Source organism: Scyliorhinus torazame, chromosome 12, assembly GCF_047496885.1.
Source record: "Scyliorhinus torazame isolate Kashiwa2021f chromosome 12, sScyTor2.1, whole genome shotgun sequence".
NCBI classification, from domain to species: Eukaryota; Metazoa; Chordata; class Chondrichthyes; order Carcharhiniformes; family Scyliorhinidae; genus Scyliorhinus; species Scyliorhinus torazame.
Window position 1 is genome coordinate 223,624,886 of NC_092718.1, and position 20,170 is coordinate 223,645,055.

At 46.5% G+C, this 20,170-nt stretch overlaps 1 protein-coding gene across 2 annotated transcripts in view; it reads left to right on the plus strand.

The window, feature by feature from the left end:
- The window catches only part of pigs (phosphatidylinositol glycan anchor biosynthesis, class S), a 58,212-nt gene that overhangs the window by 9,477 nt on the left and 28,565 nt on the right, over positions 1-20,170 (plus strand). For both annotated transcript variants that reach the window (XM_072470007.1, XM_072470008.1), the window contains exons 4-7: positions 488-577; positions 5,775-6,101; positions 11,328-11,470; positions 12,413-12,527. In XM_072470007.1, coding sequence (XP_072326108.1) covers positions 488-577; positions 5,775-6,101; positions 11,328-11,470; positions 12,413-12,527 — 675 coding nt within the window. The remainder of the gene's footprint in view (positions 1-487; positions 578-5,774; positions 6,102-11,327; positions 11,471-12,412; positions 12,528-20,170) is intronic.

A 20,170-nucleotide genomic window follows, 5' to 3' on the forward strand; every position in this document is an offset into this window, starting at 1 on the left:
GAACGCAACAGTTATCCTCAGAACTCCTGGCCAGGAATTTTGCTCCTGATCACCATTCAGTGATCCCCAGCTGGAAAGCGCAAACGTCAGCTTTTCAGGAACGGGTCCAGCTGTATAATCCGTGCAGATGCTCACTTGAAAGTTCAGAACCCAACTGGTCAGCAACTGTTCCCACAGAGTCGATTATGATGCCTTCAGAAAAAGCAGGCAGAAAACATGAACAATATAAATGTAAAGAAAATTTACTTTATACTGTTGGCACTTTTTACACACTAAAAATCCCCTTTACTGTTCTCCCAAATATTTGAGAATGATGAAGCATAAGGTGTATATATATATATATAAAATCAAGGTATAGTCTGCACCAGCAGTATGTTTGGGAATTGTGTGGCTAAATCACTGTCTTGTCAAATTTGCTTCTTATACAAATTCTGTTTCACATTGTGTTGCTTTGTAAAGTTTAAACCCTTTTCTGTTTCTTTTGCAGATAAGACAGGGTTCAAGTACAGGTATGAGAAGACATATAGAGCTGCTACTGGTATAGAACAAGATGCCATAATGGGGGAAAATGTGGAAGGTATTGAATTACTACTGCATGTCTTGTATATTGATTTTACTTCCATCTGTTTCATTTGTACCAAAGGCAGGAGAGCAAATACAGGAAGAAACCAGCCTGTGATTGGACAAACAACCTTATAGCATCTTTCAAATTGAAGTCTGTAATACCTCCAACCATGTTTGGTGTGCCGGATAGAGACATTGCGGACCTTATTCTGGCCCGCAGGCTGCTTGTCAGACAAGTCTATTTTATTTAGATTGCGAATTGCAACTGTGGCCCTGCCCTTGTGGTAGCCCACTAAGAACAACCTGCCATCCGAAGAATGACATGTTTGTACCTACTTTCTATTTTCTTTCTGTTAACCAATTCTCAGTCTGTACAAATCTATTATCCCATATTATTCCACGTGCTCTAATTTTGTTTACTAACCTCTTGTGTGGTGTTACAATTCTGGTTAATGTTGGTACTGGACAAATCACATCTCAGACTGAAACCTGGCTTGATAGATCCAGCTTTTCTTTTGGAAACCATGAATGAAAGTTACCGAACAAATTCACAGGAGTCTGCTGATTAATGTTTTAAAATATAAATTTAGAGTACCCAATTCATTTTTTCTAATTATGGGGCAATTTAGTGTGGTCAATCCACCTACTCTGCAATCTTTGGGTTGTAGGGGCGAGGCCCACGCAAACAGGGGGAGAATGTGCAAACTCTACATGAATGTATCGATTCACCTTACCTGTTGGATTTTTGAGTCTTCGAGGAATGTATATTTGTATTACACCATACAATACTTGTTTAAATACTCGCCATTGCCTGTCTACCACCAAATATTTTAGCGTAGTTTTCCCAAGCCCTTGTACAATTCTCTTGTACAGATTTAGGATCCTAGTTTCAGAATGAACAATATCACAAAGAACATTACAGCACCGGAACAGGTTCTTCGGCTCTCCAAGCCTGTACCAGTCATTATTCCACCCTTGGCCAAAACCCTCAGCACTTCCTAGTGCCGGATCCCTCTGTATCCATCCTATCCATGTACTTGACAAGATGCCTTTTGAACGCCGTTAATGTATCTGCTTCCACATCCTCCCTTGGCAATGCATTCCAGGCACTCGCCACCCTCTATGTAAGAAACCTGCCTTGCACATCTCCAAACCTGCCCCACAGATCTTAAAACCTATGTCCTCTGGTGACTGACCCCTCCACCCCAGGAAAGAATGCCTGCCCATCCACTCTATCCATGCCCCTCATAATCTTGTCGACCTCTATCAGGTCACCCCTCAACCTCTGTCGTTCTAATGAAACTTAATGTAAAACTCTATTACATTATGGTCACTATTTCCCAGCAAGGTTATTGATTAGCCGTTTTGTAGCCACCTGGGTTGGCCACTTCCTGACTTCAAATGGAGAACCGCAAAGACTAAAGGGAAATTCAGCCAACACAGGCAAAATTGAGCAAGTGCAGAAATCATGAGTATTGAAACTTGCAGAAACCAGACAGCACTGAAACCAGCAGCCATCTGCATAGTAATGAGCAATTTCAAGGCACAATTGCAACATTCAAGGTGAATAAAGCCAAGCCAGACTCCTCAGCGCCAGCAGGAGCCAAAACAAAGAAAGGCCAAAGGACATTTAGGGTCCGCCCAGCAATCAGGGAACAACTCCAGTATTGGAGAAATCGATCCAAATGATCGGAACGCAGTCCAATAATTTGGAACCAGGTACGGGGTCAGCCCCAAAGGGCGGGAAGCCCCTGGGGACTATAAAGTAAAACCCCCAAGTTCAAATCGTCCTTCTTTGGCAGGGTCACTCAGCAACTTGAATCAACCAGTGAGAGTGACCTGGCCAAGCTGCCGCATCAACCAAGTAAGTCTCCAGTCAACGCTCGCTACGAGATAGGCGCTCCTAGCTACAAGTCCATACCAGCTTTTGAATCCTGCAGACTCAGGACGTGAACGAAAGGCCATTTGTTCCCTTGACCTTTTGTGTGGGAGCCTCTTGCTTGAGACCACCTAAACAGGTGAAGAAACATCTGTGAAGGTTCCAACTATTTTGAAAGTGTCCGACAGGCCCAGGTGGAGGCCAAGCACAAACAGCGGAAGAAAACTGAGATCTAGGTATGGGCAGCACGGTAGCACAGTGGTTAGCACAGTTGCTCCACAGCTCCATGGTCCCAGGTTTGATTCCCGGCTTGGGTCACTGTCTGTGGGGAGGCTGCGTGGGTTTCTTCCGGGTGCTCCGGTTTCCTCCCACAGTCCAAAGGTGTGCAGGTTAGGTGGATTGGCCATGCTAATAATTGCTCTTGGTGTCCAAAAGGTTAGGTGGGGATCCTGGGTTATGGGGATAGGGTGGAGGCGTGGGCTTAAGTAGGATGCTCTTTCCAATGGCTGGTGCAGACTGGATGGGTCGAATGGCCTCCTGCACTGAAAATTCTATGATTCTAAGAGGAAAGTTCTGATCCTTTGGCTCCCAGTTAATCAATACCTCAACTTTAAAACTCACATGCTTGTTTTCAAATCCTTCAAATCATATTTTCGTTTGCAAAAGAAGCCAAAACAGTATATAGAGCGATAGAATCATACCACACAGAAAAGGCCTTTCAGCCCATCATGCCTGAGGTGGTCAAAAACAACCACCTAACCATTCTAATCCCATTTTCCAGCACTTGGCCATAGTCTTGTATGTCCTGGGATCGCAAGCACAAATCTAAATGCTTTCTAAATGTTCATGAATGCTTCTTAAATGTTATATGAGAAACCTTTTTCATGCAGCAAGTGATTAAGCTCTAGAATGCACGGCCTGAGAGTGTGATGGAGGCAAGTTCAATCGAGGCATTCAAAAAGGATTTAAATTGTTCTCTGAAACAGAAGAATGTGCGACGTTATGCTTGGGGCAGCACGGTAGCATTGTGGATAGCACAATTGCTGCACAGCTCCAGGATACCAGGTTTGATTCCGTCTTGGGTCACTGTCTGTGCAGAGTCTGCACATCCTCCCCGTGTGTGCGTGGGTTTCCTCCGGGTGCTCCGGTTTCCTCCCACAGTCCAAAGATGTACAGGTTAGGTGGATTGGCCATGATAAATTGCCCTTCGTGTCCAAAATTGCCCTTAGTGTTGGGTGGGGTTACTGGGTTATGGGGATAGGGTGGAGGTGTTGACCTTGGGTAGGGTGCTTGTTCCAAGAGCCGGTGCAGACTCAATGGGCCGAATGGCCTCCTGCACTGTAAATTCTATGAAATCTATGACCTGGTGGGCCAATTCCGAATCTAATAGGCCTTTTAGTGATAGGAATAGTCTAGAAAGTAGAGTTTATGCATGAGTAGTGATTTACTGTGTATAATAAATGTGTTTTGATTTGAATCTTACTAATTGGTGTGTTGAGTTATTGATCATTACTTGAACTTGAACCTCATGGCGGTATCATAAAGATACCTGGCGACTCTAGAGTAAAGGTTAAACAAACAGACCAAATTACGAATTAAGAGCCAACCAAAAGTTAGCAACACTTTCTCATTCGATGATACTCAATCTAAAATAGCTCAATGCCTAGTTTGTTCTACAATGTACTGCTCCAGAAATCCATCTCTCACTCCAGTAATTCATCCTCCACAGCATTAGTGCTAATTGGTTTCACCCAGCCTATGTGGAAATTGAAATTGTCCCTTGTTATTGTATTGCCCTAGTTCCATGCAGCTCTAATCTCCTGATTTATACCATGTTCAGTGTTACCACTAATGTTTGGTGTCTATTAACGACTCCCACCAATGTTTTCTGCCCCTTGCTGTTTCCTAGCTCCACCCGAACTATTTTCTACATCTTGATCCTTTGATCCATGATCTGCTTTCACTAATGCACTGATCTCATTGTCCCTCATTGCCGCATTTCCTTTTCACCTATCTGTCCTAATGATAAATACTCTTGAATATTCAGTTCCTAGTCTTGGTCGCCCTGTAATCACGTATCTGTAATGGCAATTAATTCCTACCCATTTACCTCTATTTGCGCCTTGAAATCATCTACCTTGTTGCAAATGCTATGTGCATTCAGATAGAAATGAAATGAAAATCGCTTATTGTCACGAGTAGGCTTCAATGAAGTTACTGTGAAAAGCCCCTAGTCTCCACATTCCGGCACCTGTTCGGGGAGGCTGGTATGGGAATCGAACCATGCTGCTGGCCTGCCTTGGTCTGCTTTAAAAGCCAGCGATTTAGCCCAGTGATCTAAACCTGCCCTTAGAGTGCCCTTAACTTTGTCTTTTTAAAATTGTTCCACATTCTGATCCTATTTGATGGTTGCTTTCGCTTCATCTGCCTTCTAATTTTGCTTACTACTTTTCTACTTCCTGTGACCAGTTTTGTTCCCCTCCAATCTGAGCTCCCTCTCAGATTCTCATTCTAACCTGGTTCAGTATTCAAATGTTGCAAATGCTTTCATTGATATTGCTCTTTTTTAAAAGTACTTTTGGATTTTTTGTATGTTAAATATGTGCTATAAATGTAAGTTGTTATGAATAATGTGGAAGATCAAAATAAAATACCTTGTCATTAGGATGCCTACTTCCACCTCTGTTGCATTTTCCATCTCCCCTGTTCAAGCCCATCTGTTTATGAAAATTCCACCCATGTCCTTACACCTCCAGACTGCACCGGCTCCAATATTCCCCAGACTGACTTATCTTCCACCTCCCATAAACCTAATTCAAAACTTTGCTCCCTGTACCCTGTCTCTCTGTGTTCTTCTCGTTCATCAACCCTGAGCATGCTGACCTACGCTGGCTCCCAGTTCCCTCAGCCTCGGATTAAAAATGTTCATTCTGTGAATTTCCTTGCAGCTATATAAATGTGAGTAGTGAAAATCCCTTCCTGGTCTCGTTCCTTGATGTCACTGTAAACCCTACAAACTTCCCCAAACTCTCCATTGCTCCGATTCTAGCTTTTGTGCAATGCCAATCCCACTGCCCCACAGTTGATGGCTGTACCTAGAAGGAGTCTTCTTAAAAAGAGTCATATTAGACTCAGAACCTCAACCCTGTTTCTCTCCGCAGATACTGCCAGACCTGTTGAGTTTTTCCAGCATTTTCAGTTTTTATTATTGAAACTGATGACATCCTTGACTTTAGGGCTCTGTTTTGAAAAGCCTTTTGCCAATGGAGCCATCTGTTTCTAAAGGAAAGGTTGCCAATCTAGCCTGACTACCTTTATCTTCTATTTTCAGTGACTGTTGTCACACTGTCACAGGTTTACGAAAGCTTGGTAGGTTCAGTGGTGATCTACGTTGTGCCTGCTGATTCCCAGCTTCTGCCACAGGAGGTCTCTGTTTACATTGGGAAACACAGGGCTGCCTTCCTGCGTTCCCCTGTGACTGGATCGCACAGTGTGGAGGATGTGCTTCAGGACATTGATGACAATGTGGAAGAGATCCTGCAAACAATGTCCTTCACTGATGACATGGTGATCGCAGCATTGTCCAATCGTGTTCCCTCAGGAATGTTTGGCACTGACACCTTCAGAGACAGCATGACAGCTTTTAAATCCAGTCTTGGTAAGAATTTCCTTCTTTCTGCTAGTTGATGCTCCGATTTTCTCCCCATCTCTCCTGAAGGTGTGGACTGACACTGGAAGAAGGTTTCACTGCTGGTGATCACATTTGAGTGTCTTGTGTGAGGGTCCATTCTTTATATCTGAGATCAGTCAAAAGAGGGGCAATTTTAACCTCGCTCGTGAGGTGGGCTAACTGGATGGGCACCCTGCTCGATATCACACTTCACCGATCTCAATGAAGAGTAAAAGTGGATAGATTGTAAGACCAGTATTGCACCTGAACTGTCAATTTAATGATGGGTTCTTGGGTTAAAATTGCCCCTAATGTCTGAGCAAGCACTTAGACTGGGAACTATCTCAGCCGAGCCTGATCCCGTTATCCCCCGACAATTTGTTTTTCAAATTTGATTTTTTCTTTCATGGGGTATTGGTGTAATTGTCCAGTATTTATTGCCCATCCCTAACTTCCCTTGAGAAGGTGGTGGCAAGCTACCTTCTGGGACTGCTGCTGTTCTTGTGTAGGTACATTGACTGTGCTGTTAGGGAGGGAGTACCCAATTATTTTCTTTTCCCAATTAAGGGGCAATTTAGCGTCGCCAATCCACCTAACCTGCACATCTTTGGGTTGTGAGTGCGAAACCCACGCAGACACTGGGAGAATGTGAAAACTCCACATGGATAGTGACCTAGGGTCCTCAGCGCCATAGTCCCAGTGCTAACCACTGTGCCACATGCTGCCCTTTGCCACGTGCCACCCTTCCCTGCCACGTGCCGCCCTTCAAGGAGTTCCAGGATTTTGACCCACTGACAGTGAAGGAACGGCAATATATTTCCAAGTCAGGGTGGTGAGTGGCTTATAATAATAATCTTTATTAGCGTCACAAGTAGGCTTACATTAACACTGCAATGAAGTTACTGTGAAAATCCCCCTGGGGGGGGGGGGGACTTCCTGGTGTTGAGGTTCCCAGATATCTGCTGCCCATGCCTTCTAGATGGTAGTGGTCATGGGTTTAGAAGGTGCTACCTAAGGAAGCTTGGTGAGTTAGTGCAGTGCATCTTATAGATGGTTCCCACGGCTGCTGCTGTTCATCGCTGGTGAAGGGAGTGAATATTGAAGGTGGTGGATGGGGTGCCAAACTAGTGGGCTTCTTTGTTTAGGATGGTGTCCAGCTTCATGGGTGTTATTGGATCTGCACTCATCCAGGCAAGTGGAAAGTATTCCACCACAGTCCTGGATTGTGGACAGGCTTTAGGGAGTCAAGTAATGAGCTACTCGTCGCAGAGTTCGCAACCTCTGACCTGCTCTTGTACCTCAGCATTTATACAGCTAGCCCAGTTCAGTTTCTGGTTAATGGTAACCCCCAGAATGATAGTTAATGCTAATGTCATTGAATATCAAAGGGCAATGGTAGGATTCTCTTTTGTTGGAGCTGCTCAATGCCCAGCACTTGTGTGACACAAGGTAACTTATCAGCCCAGGCCTGAATGTTGTCTAGTTCTTGCTGCATGTGGAGGCGGACTGCTTCAGTATCTGAGGAGTCACAAATTATGTTGAACATTGTGCAATCATCAGTGAACACTCCCACATCTGACCTTATGACAGGGAGGTCACTGATGAAGCAGCTGAAGGTGATTGGGTCTAGGACACCACCCTGGGGAACTCCTGTAGTGATATTCCGGGACCGAGATGAATGACCTCCAACCACCACAACCATCTTCCTTTGTGCCAGGTATGACTCAAACCAGTGGAGAGTTTTCACCCTGATTCTATTGACTCCACTTTTGCTAGGACTTCTGATGTCACACTCCGTCAGATGCTTTATTCATATCAAGGACCGTCACTGTCACTCCACCTTTTGAGTTTAGCTCTTTTATCTATCTTTGGGATAGGGCTGTAATGAGGTCAGGAGCTGAATGGGCCGGGCGGAATCCTGAGCATCAGTAAATAGGTTGCCGCTCAGTAAGTGCTGCTTGATGGCACTGCCAGTGACTACTTCTGTCACTTTGCTGATTATCAAGAGTAGACTGATGGGATGGTAATTGGCTGGGTTACATTTGCCCTGCTTTTTCTGGACATGACATACCTGGGCAATTTTCCACACTTTCGGGTAGATACCATTGTTGTAGCTGTACTGTAACAGCTAGGCAAGGGGTGCGACAAGTTCCAGAGTAACAAGTTTTCATTACTATTGCCAGGATGTTGTCAGGGCCAAGACCCTTTGCAGTGTCCAGTGCCTTCAGCCAATTCTTGAAATCACATGGAATGAATCAAATTGACTGATATTGGTGCTGCTGGGGACTGTAGGAGGAGGCCGAGATGGATTAACCACTTGACACTTCTGCTGAAGATGATTGCAAATGTTTAAGCATTTTTTTTTTTTTGCACTGATGTACTGGGCTCCCCAGTCATTAAAAGCATTTTGTTTTAACCCCATCCTTAAAGCTACAAAGCCAATGCGCAGAGTGGGCAGGGCAAACCCCCAATCCACCTCACTGCTTGCTCCAAAAACCCACCCAAATTCAGATTGAAGCCAATTCATCGTCTGCACAAGGGAGACATAAAGGATCCAAGACGACAAGGAAAGATGTCGCACCCCATCCTGGGCCTGATCTGACGCTTGATCTTAGCCAAAAGGCCAAGAAGCAATGGGCTCAAAACTCATTGAGGATGGGGATATTTGTGGAGCCTCTTCCTCCTATTAGTTGTTTAATTGTCACAGCTGTGGGTGGCAGGACTGCAGAACTTAGACCTGATCCGTTGGTTGTGGGTTTGCTTAGCTTTGCCTATTGATTGCTGTTTTGACACACAAGTCGCCCTGTGTTGTAGCGTCCCTGGGTTTACACCTCATTTTTCGATATGCATAGTGCTGCTCCTGGTATGCTCTCCTACACTCTTCATTCAACCTGGGTTGATCCCCTGGCTTGGTGATGGAGTGGAGGATACGCCAGGTCATGAGGTTAATGATTGTAGTTGTATACAATTCTGCTGCTGCGGATGGCTCATAGCACCTCAGGGGTGCCCAGTCTTGAATTGCTAGATCTGTTTGAAATTATGGGCGGCACAGTGGTTAGCACTGCTGCCTACGGTGCTGAGGACACGGGTTCGATCCTGGCCCCAGGTCACTGTCTTGTGTGGAGTTTGCACTTTCTCCCCGTGTCTGTGTGGGTCTCATCCCCACAACCAAAAGATGTGCAGGTCAGGTGCATTGGCCAAACTAAATTGCCCCTTTAAAAAAAGCACTGCTGCCTCACAGCGCCAGGTACCCAGGTTCAATTCTGGCCTTCGGTGACTGTGTAGAGTTTACACGTTCTCCCCGTGTCTCTGTGCGTTTCCTCCAGGTGCTCCAGTTTCCTTCCACGGTCTAAGGATGTCCAGGTTAGGTGGATTGACCATGCCAGAAGAATTCCCCTTAAGTGTTGAAAGGTATGTGGGTTGGGTGGGGTTAAGGGGATAGGGCGGGAGAGAGGGCTGGTGCAGACCTGATGGGCTGAATGGCCTCCTTCTGCAAGGAGTCTACGAACTATCCCATTTAACAAGGTGGAATGTATCCTTAAAGTGATGAGATTTTGTCTCCACAGGGACTGCACTGTGATCCCTCCTACTGGTACTGTCATGGACAGATGCATCAGCGGCAGGCAGGTTGGTGAGGAGGAGGTCAAATAAATTTTGTCCTCTTGCTGGCTTCCTCACCACCTGTTGCAGACCCAGTCTAGCAGCCATGTTCTTTAGGACTACGCCAGCTTGGTCAGCAGTGGTGTTACAGAGCCCGTGATGGTGATACACAGTGAAGTTCCCCAACCAAAGTACATCCTGCCACCCTCAGTGCTTCCTCCAAACGGTGTTTAACATCAGCTGACGGGTGGTGATAGGCGGTAATCAGCAGGAGATTTCCTTGCCCATATTTGACCTGATGCCATGGGTCTTCATGGGGTGCCAAGGTCAATGCCAGGTAACCAGTCCGGTGTCATTCCTTTGTAGCAGTTTGATAAAACTGGGTGGCTTGCTAGGCCACTTCAGAGAACATTTAAGAATTAACCACATTGCTGTGAGTCTGGAGTGACGTGTAGGCCAGATCAGGTAAGGGGGCAGATTTCCTTCCCTAAAAGACATTAGTGAACCAAATGGGTTTAGTTTTTCATTCTGGATTTTCATGCATACTTTACTGCAGGACCAACTGTGTAACAATCAGAGGCAGGAACCGTGGTTGATATTTCACCTTCTGGGCTTAGGAAGCAAGTGGCCCTCATCCCTATCCCAACTTCTAATATAACCCAAAGTTATCGGACACCTCCTGTTGGAGATCGTATCGGATCAGGGCTGTTATTTTTGCTTCTACTGTTATCCTTTTTGCTACTGAACAACGGGATCCTTGTTTCTATGGCACAGATTATCCACTCCTCAGTATGAGACAGTGTATATGCCACCTTCACGAACAATCACGCAGATTTAACCATGTGTGTGCTGGAACGCTGCACAAAATACCCCCGCACTTGCGATCTCTAATCACACGGTGGCGCAGTGGTTAGCGTCGAGGACCCAGATTCGATCCCGACTGGTGTTCGTGTGGAGTTTGCACATTCTCCCCATCTCTGCATGCGTCTCACCCCCAAAACCTAAAGATGTGGAGGGTATAATAATCTTTATTAGTGTCACATGTAAGCTTACATTAACACGACAATGAAGTTACTGTGAAAATCCCCCAGTCGCCACACTACGGTGCCTGTTCACAGTAAGTTCCCCCCTGATTGAACCTAGTGAGCATTTCAAGTATCTTGCAGCTGAAATTTTTTTTAAAAATTCTAATAAGGGGCAATTTAGTGTGGCCCATCTACTCTGCATATCTTTGGGTTGTGGAGGTGAGACCCACACAGACACGGGGCAAACTCCACACAAGGCCAGGATCCTCAGGTCCAGGTCCTCGCGCTGTGAGGCAGCAGTGGTAATTTCGGAGCAGCTGAAATATTTTAATATTTATTTCAAAATTGAGTGTAGATGAACATTCTGGAGTAGCAGTGACCTCACCTGTGTTCAATTTAGCTTGAGGAGTTGCTGTGCCCCCACTTGTTAGAAGGTTGGGGCTGGCAGCCTGGCAATGATGCCACGTTCTATATTAAATAGTTTGTACATAGACCCATACTAACATAAAACAGCACTAAGTAGCAATCACAATATGACCAGTGATTGCTTCAATGGTGAATTTTTGTTTTTTTCTAACACTCCATGCAGGATATGAAATCACCTTCAGTTTGTTGAATCCTGATCCCAAATTCCACAATGTTTGCTGGGAAATTGAACGAGCCGTGAATAATTATGTGCAGCCCTTCCTGGATAAGCTGTCATTCATCGCTAATTTTTCCGTCGACTCTCAGGTAGGATTGAATTGGCAAGCTTGCCTTTAAAACTCAGAAAACTGGGCAGAGGGAGGAGGCCCTTGCTTCAGGGCATCATCAACGGTGGAACAAGCAGAGCAGAAAATTAAGCAAATCAACAGGAATGAAAGATTTATTTAATACATTACCTTTCATAACCTCAAATCATCCTAAAGTGCTTTCATGCCAATCAAATACTTATGAAGTGCGTTCACTGTTGTAGTGGAAAGCTGCAGCCAATTTGCATGCAGCAAGCTCACAAAGAGCATTGAAATCAGCGCTCTCTCAGGACTGCTCCTTCGACGTTACAGAACTCCCTCAGTACTGCCCCGCCAACGGTGCGTTGTTCCCTCAACACTGCCCCTCCGACAGTGAGGCACACCCTCAGCACTGCCCCTCTGATGGTGCGTTGTTCCCTCAACACTGCCCCTCTGACAGTGCAGCACTCCCTCAGCACTGCCCCTCCTACAGTAAAGCACACCCTCAGCACTGCCCCTCCAACAGTGAGGCACACCCTCAGCACTGCCCCTCCAACGGTGTGTCGTTCCCTCAGCACTGCCCCTCCAACAGTGAGGCACACCCTCAGCACTGCCCCTCCGACGTTGTGTCGTTCCCTCAGCACTGCCCCTCCGACAATGATGTGCACCTTCAGCACTGCCCCCTCCGATAATGAGGCACTCCCTCAGCACTGCCTCTCCGACAAGGCGGCGCACCCTCAGCACTGCCCCTCTGACAGTGCGGCACTCCCTCAGCACTGTCCCTTCGATGGTACGGCACTCCCTCAGCACTTCCTCTCTGTTGCTGATAGAAAGAGTTTCGGCAGTAGAATGTTCAGCTGGGTGCACTTTGGGTGTTAATCAGCTCTGGTTGAGGCCTGATAACTGATTCATTGCCATTTCAAGTTGGCTATGACTCTGAATAATACTAGTTGTCTCTTTACAGATACTGTATTATGCGGTTCTGGGAGTAACACCACGCTTCGATAAGACATCATCGAGCTTTTCTCTAAATGAGGACAGTTTGCCCCATGTAATCAATCCGGTCGAAGCCAAACTAGGTAAGAGTCTCCCTCTATTCCTGAGTTTACACTCAATGTGAATCTGTCCCTTCTCGTTTCATATGTCAGTCTGGAATGCGATGCCTGTAAGGGCGTTGAAGCAGATTCGATAACTTTCAAAAGGGAATTGAATAAATAATGGAAAGTAACATTTTTCAGGGCTATGGGGAAAGGGTTGAAGAAGTGGAACTAATCGTTTAGCTCTTTCAGAGAGATGGTATGGGTATAAAGGGCTGTATGGCCTCCTGTGCTTTGTGATTCTCTGATTTATCCGCTGTGAATTTGTTTTTTTAATTCCAGGTTTCAAGGATTTGCATTTCTTCCTGTGTTAGTTGGCTGAAAATCATTTTAAAACTAAGATTGCAGCTTGGATTAGGCATTTCAATCTGTTCTGGGATCTAATTCAAACCAAACATGTGCAATGGTGGATGTTCCCAGTATGAATGAAAGTTTCTATGCCACTGTTTTTGTTTGTTGTCAAAAGGTGGAGGAACTCACCAAGAATGTGTAGGTTTGGGGCAGCACGGTGGCACAGTGGTTAGCACTGCTGCCTCACGGCGCCGAGGTGCCAAATTCGATCCCGGCTCTGGGTCACTGTCCATGTGGAGTTTGCACATTCTCCCCGTGTTTGCGTGGGTTTCACCCCCACAACCCAAAGATGTGCAGGCTAGGTGGATTGTACACGCTAAATTGCCCCTTAATTGGAAAAAATGAATTGGGTACTCTAAATTTAAAAAAAAAAAAGTGTGTAGGTTTAGTGGGGTTATGGGGATAGGGCGGGTGAGTGGACCTAGGTACGGTGCTTTGTCAGAGGGTCTGTGCACACTTGATGGGCCGAATGGCCACCTTCTCCATGCTAGCAATTCTATGGTTTGATGAAGAATACCCGACAGGCAGTTTTACCTCTAAGTTAAGGATTGTGTAAGATTGAAAGAAAAGGTTGATAAAGCTGCCAGAAATAGCAGTAAACCTGAGGATAGGGAGGATTTTAGGAAACAGCAAAGGAGGACCAAGAAACTGATAAAGGGAGAATAGATTATGAATGTAAACTAGTAAAGAAGGACTATAAAAGCTTCTATTGGTATGTAAAAAGGAAATGTTTGCCTAAGACATATGTGGGCCCATTACACGCAGAATTTTTTTAAAAAAAATGTATTTTATTACAAACATGTATCAAAACAGGTTACAGCGAATAAACACCCCGGGAAACATACTTCCCTACAATCAACTATACAGTCTACAGATTTTCCCCCTTTTTCACTCCCCCACGACGTACAGCCCCTCAAACACAGTGACAAACATCCCCCCACCTTTCCTCAACCCCCCCTGAAGAGCCCCTTAACTCAGACTTTACCTTCTCTAACCGCAGGAAGTTGTATAGGTCACCCAACCAAGCCGCTACCCCTGGTGGCGATGCCGACCGCCATTTCAGCAGAATTCTCCGCTGTGCAATCAGAGGCGAAGGCCACGACATCGGCCTTCCTCCTCTCCATGAGCTCCGGCTTCTCTGAAACTCCAAATATTGCCACCAAAGGGTCTGGGTCCACCTCCTCCTCCACTATCCTGGCTAAGACCGCGAACACTCCCGCCCAGAATCTTCCCAATTTTTGACAACCCCAAAACATGTGCGTGTGATTCTCTGGCCCCGCCCACACCTCTCACACTCATCTGCTACCCCCTGAAAGAACCCACTCATTCTCGCCCGAGTCATATGCACCCTATGCACCACCTTAAACTGTATCAGGCTTATCCTTGCCCAAGAGGAGGTCCCGTTTACCCTTTGCAGTGCCTCACTCCGTACTTCCCAATTGATCTTCCCTCTCAACTCCGCTTCCCATTTCTCCTTGATCTTCACCACCCGCTCGCCTCCAGCAGGGTGTACCCCGGCAACCTAGGGACCCCCCTCCAGACCTTTCTCGCAAAATCTCTAACCTGCAGATACCTGAATTCACTTCCCCTTGGCAGCTCTACCCTCTCCCTGAGCTCCTCCAGACTGGTGATCACTTCCTCAAAAATACGGATTCCTCACCTTGACCAGCCTCACTTCCCTCCGCCTCTTGTATACACTATCCATCCCCCCGGCTCAAACCCATGATTCTCACACAGCGGCGTTAGCACCGACATCCCTTCCATCCTAAAATGCCTCCTCAACTGATTCCATATCTTCATCGTGAACTGCACCTCTGGGCTCCCTGAATACCTTATCGGAGCCATTGGCATCGCTGCCGTCAAACTATTTTTTAAAAAAAAATTTGTATAAATTTAGATTACCCAATTCCTTTTTCCAATTAAGGGGCAATTTAGCGTGGCCAATCCACCTACCCTGCACATCTTTGGGTTGTGGGGGCGAAACCCACGCAGACACGGGGAGAATGTGCAAACTCCACACGGACAGTGACCCAGAGCCGGGGTCGAACCTGGGACCTCGGCGCCGTGAGGCAGCTGTGCTAACCACTGCGCCACCGTGTTGCCCTTAGCCATCAAACTAGACCCCTCCCTTCTCCTTCCCACCACCGCTGCACTTTGTCCACATTCGCTGCCCAATAATAATGAAGCAAGTTTGGCAATGCCAAACCCCCTGCTGCCTCTGTAGCAGGGTCCTCCCTACCCTCCGCACCTTCCCCGCCCATACAAAGTCAGAAATGATCGTATCCACTTTCCGAAAAAAGGCCTTTGGTATAAAACCAAAAAGAAAATGCTGGAAAATCTCAGCAGGTCTGGAAACATCTGTAGGGAGAGAAAAGAGCTAACGTTTTGAGTCCAGATGACGCTTTGAGAACGTTGATATAAAGATCGGGAGAGCTTGAAAGATAAACAAGAACCTCGGCAGAATATTCATTTTCAGCACATGGACCTACCCGCCAATGTTAAGTGCAGTGTATCCCACCTCTTAAGATCTTCCCTAGCCTCCTCCACCAGCTTCGTTAAGTTCCAATTATGGAGGCCCATCCATTTCCTCGCTATCTGAGTCCCCAAATACCTAAACCTATTCTTCGCTACCGTAAATGGCATCCCCCCTAAATTAACCCACTGTGCCAGCTCATTCACCGGGAATACCTCGCTTTTCCCTACATTTTGCTTGTAGCCCGTGAACCCTCCAAACCTCTCCAACAGGCCCATAATCCTTCCCATACTCTCCAATGGATCCGAAACATACAGCAAGAGGTCATCGGCATAGAGCGACACCCGATGCTCCCTCTGCCCCCTCATAATCCCCCGCCATTCTATCGACCTCCGAGAGCCATCGCCAATGGCTCTATGGCCAGCGCAAACAGCAGAGGCGACAGTGGGCACCCCTGCCTCGTACCACTGTGTAATATCAAAGCTTCATGAGCTCATATCATTCGTCCTCGCCCTTGGCGCCACATACAGCAACCGTACCCATGCCACAAATCTCGGCCCAAACCCAAACCTTCCCAAAACCTCGAACAAGTACCAGCACTCCACCCGATCAAATGCCTTCTCCATGTCCATGAACACCACCACCTCCGGTACCAGAGCTTCCAACGGATTCATCACCACATTCAATAGCTGCCTTATATTACTCATGAGCTGCCTGCCCTTCACAAAGCCTGTTTGATCTTCTGCCACCACCCCGGGGACACATTCCTCCATCCTCCTCGCCAATAACTTAGCCAGTACTTTCACATCCATGTTCAATAGTGATATGGGCCTATACGATCCACATTCTACCAGGTCCTTCCTCTTTATCGGGATTAGTGTGATTACTGACTGCGTCATCGTCACCGGCAACTCCCCCTTCTCCAGTGCTTCATTAAAGGGCCCTACCAGATATGGTGCCAGATCCGTCACAAATTCCTTATAAAATTCCGCCGGGTACTCATCTGGCCCAGGGGCCTTCCCCGACTTCATACCCCTGATACTATCCAGCATCTCCCTCAGACCCAGGGGCTCCTCCAATGCCTGCCTCTTTGTTTCCTCCACCTGTGGAAATTCCAGCTTGTCCAGAAAACGCCCCTCCTCTCCTCCCAGGTCTGCCTCATAAAGTCCCTGGTAGTACCCCCTAAATGCCACATTTATCTTTCCTGGCTCTGACACCACATCCCCAGCCCCAGTCCGTATCTTCAATATTTCCCGGAAGCAGCCGGCCTCCGCAGCTGGTGCGCCAGCTTGCGGCTCGCCTGCCCCCCCAGACTCATATTGCACCCCTATGCACTTGCCCGATCGCCCTCCCTGTTGTCAGCCTGACAAACTGCCCCTGCAACGTTTACAAGCAGAATTTATAATAAGAAATAAAGAAATGGCAGAGAAGCTAAGTGATTACTTTCTGTCTATCTTCACGAAGGAAGATGCATGAAATCGCCCAGAATTAGATTTCCAAGGGGCTAGGGAGAATGAGGAGTTGAGGGAAATTAGTAAGAAGCTTGCGTTGGAGAAATTCATGGGACTGAAGGTTGATAAGTCTCCAGGATCTGATCTTCTACATCCCAGAGTGTTGAAAGAGGTTGCTATGGAGATAGTGGATTCATTGGTGATCATCTTGGTTCCTGAAGATTGGAATGTAGCAAATGTCGCCCCATTATTTAAGAAGGGAGGGAGAGAGAAAACAGGAACGACAGACCTATTAGCATGACATCAGCAACTGGGAAAATGCTGGAATCTATTATAAAGGACAAGATAAATGGACACTTGGATCATGCTGATCTGATTAGGCAGAGTCAACGTGTATTAAATTACACTTGATGAACCTGTTGAGGTTTTTGAGGATGAAGGGGAGTTGGTGGATATTGTACACTTGGATTTTCAGAAAGGTTTGGATAAAGTCGGCCATAGGAGGTTGGTGAGCAACATTAAAACACATGGGCTAGGAGGTAATAGTGGCATGGATTAAGGATTGGCTAACAGGCAGAAAACCGAGATTGGAATAAATGAGTAATTCTCGTGTTGGCAGGCTGTGACGAGGACAAGGATCCAGCTGTTCACAGTAGCTTTGATCATTTGAATGTGGGGGCCAAATGTAATATTTCCAAGTTTGCGGCTGACACAAAGCTCGACAGGAATATGTATTTTGAGGAAGGTGCAAAGCGGCTTCGAGGATTTGGTCAGACCTCGTGAGAGGGTAAGAACCTGGCAGATGGAATAAAATGTGGGAAAATGTGATGCTATCCACTTTGGTGGGAGTAACAGATGTGCAGAGTATTTCTTACATGGCAAAAGATTAGAAAGTGTCGATATACAGAGGGATTTGAGTGACTTTGTCAATATGCCACTGAAGGCTAACTTGCAGGTGAGCAAACAATTAGGAAGGTTAATGGTAAAAGGATTTGAGTCCAGGAGTAGCAACATCCTGTTTCAATAGGATGGAACCTTGATCAGATTGCCCTTGGGAGCACTGTTTGCAATTTTGGTCACCTTACTTTCAGGATATTATTGCCACAGAGGGAGTGTAACAAAGGTTCACCAGACTTGTTCCCAGGAGGGCAGGACTGTCTTTTGAAGAGAAATTGGGCAAACTGGGCCTATATTCTCTTGAGTTTTGAAGAATGAGAGGTGATCCCATTGACATCTACAAAATACTTAAAGGGATAGGCAGGCTAGATGCAGGACACAATTTCAATATTAGAGCGAAGCCCATTTGGACCGAGATGAGGCTAATTGTTTTTACTCAGGGTTGTAAATCGTTGGAATTCTCTACCCCAAAGAAACTCAGTCACTGAGTATCTTTAAAGTAGAGAGGAGAAATTTCTAAATACCAAAGACATAAAGGGGAAAAGGCATTGAGGTGAATGACCGACCATGATTGTATTGAATGGGCAGTACGGTAGCGCAGTGGGTTAGCCCTGCTGCCTCACGGCGCCGAGGTCCCAGGTTCGATCCCGGCTCTGGGTCACTGTCCGTGTGGAGTTTGCACATTCTCCCAGTGTCTGCGTGGGTTTCGCCCTCACAACCCAAAGATGTGCAGAGTAGGTGGATTGGCCACGCTAAATTGCCACTTAATTGGAAAAAATTAATTGGGTACTCTAAATTTTTTTTAAAAAATGATTGTATTGAATGGTGAACCAGGCTTGATGGGCTGAATGGCCTATTCCTATTCCCATGTTTCCTATGAGTGTCACAAGCCTCCTATAGGCCAGTTGTGTGGGGCTCACTCACACTGAGAATTTGGAAACACACCCCAGCTTTCTGGATGCTGTTTTGTTAGTGTGTCAGAATCACAGCTAAAATGTAATACCTGGAATAACTTCTGAGGTTTACCATTTGACGTCACGGAGTTGATTGTAGTGAAGGGGAAGCATTCTTTCTTATAATCTTTATTAGTGTCACAAGTAGGCTTACATTACCACAATGAAGTTACTGTGAAAATCCCCTAGTCGCCACATTCCGGCGCCTGTTCGGGTACACAGAGGGAGAATTCAGAATGTTCAATTCACCCAACAGCACGTCTTTCGGGACTTGTAGGAGGAAACTGGAGCGCCCGGAGGAAACTCACGCAGACACGGGGAGAAGGTGTACACTCCACACTCCGCACTGGGGCTGGTTTAGCTCACTGGGCTAAATCGCTGGCTTTTAAAGCAGACCAAGGCAGGCCAGCAGCACGGTTCAATTCCCGTACCAGCCTCCCCGAACAGGCGCCGGAATGTGGCGACTAGGGACTTTTCACAGTAACTTCATTTGAAGCCTACTTGTGACAATAATCATTTCACTAGACAGTGACCCAGGCCAGGAATCAAACCCAGGTCCCTGGAGCTGTGAAGCAACAGTGCTAACCAATGTGTTACCTTACCGCCCATCTCATCAGTTGAATCCCTGAGTCTGAGGCCAATTGGTTTTGTGGCAGGTTTGTCTATTGCTGAGGAGGAGGTGCTGGATGATCAATAGTTGAGTAGAACACGAGACTATCTAATTGTACTTGGCACTACCTGTAGTACCTAATGTACAGATCACGGTTTTGGGTTGCTGGGTTTATACTGGGTCCAGCCTATGATATTCATAGCATAGATTATCATAGAATTTACAGTGCAGAAGGAGGCCATTCGGCCCATCGAGTCCGCACCGGCTCTTGGAAAGAGCACCCTACCCAAGGTCAACACCTCCACCCTATCCCCATAACCCAGTAACCCCACCCAACACTAAGGGCAATTTTAGACACTAAGGGCAATTTATCATGGCCAGTCCACCTAACCCGCACATCTTTGGACTGTGGGAGGAAACCGGAGCACCCGGAGGAAACCCACGCATACACGGGGAGGATGTGCAGACTCCGCACAGACAGTGACCCAAGCCGGAATCGAACCTGGGACACTGGAGCTGTGAAACAATTGTGCTATCCACAATGCTACCCTGCTGCCCTTAAATTAATGCCCATGTTACTGCATATTATATGAGTCACTGCTTCTGGTCCCTAGTTTAGTCTGGGGCACTCCACATTTACCCACCCTGTCTGATTATATTGGGTCTGGTGCTGAGCTGTGTGGCTGTGGAAAAGTACCAAGCAGAGTGTCTGGTGCTCCAGAGTGGCTGACTCATTGTGGAAACGCTTGTATGGTTTGCAGCTCAGTTACAGTCATTGTATGTCTTTAAGGAGGTATGGTGGAGATAGGAAGAGAGATAACGGGTGAAAATGCACAGATCTCTCACACACAAACAGAAATATTGTTGGAAGACTGGCCTGATTAGATAGA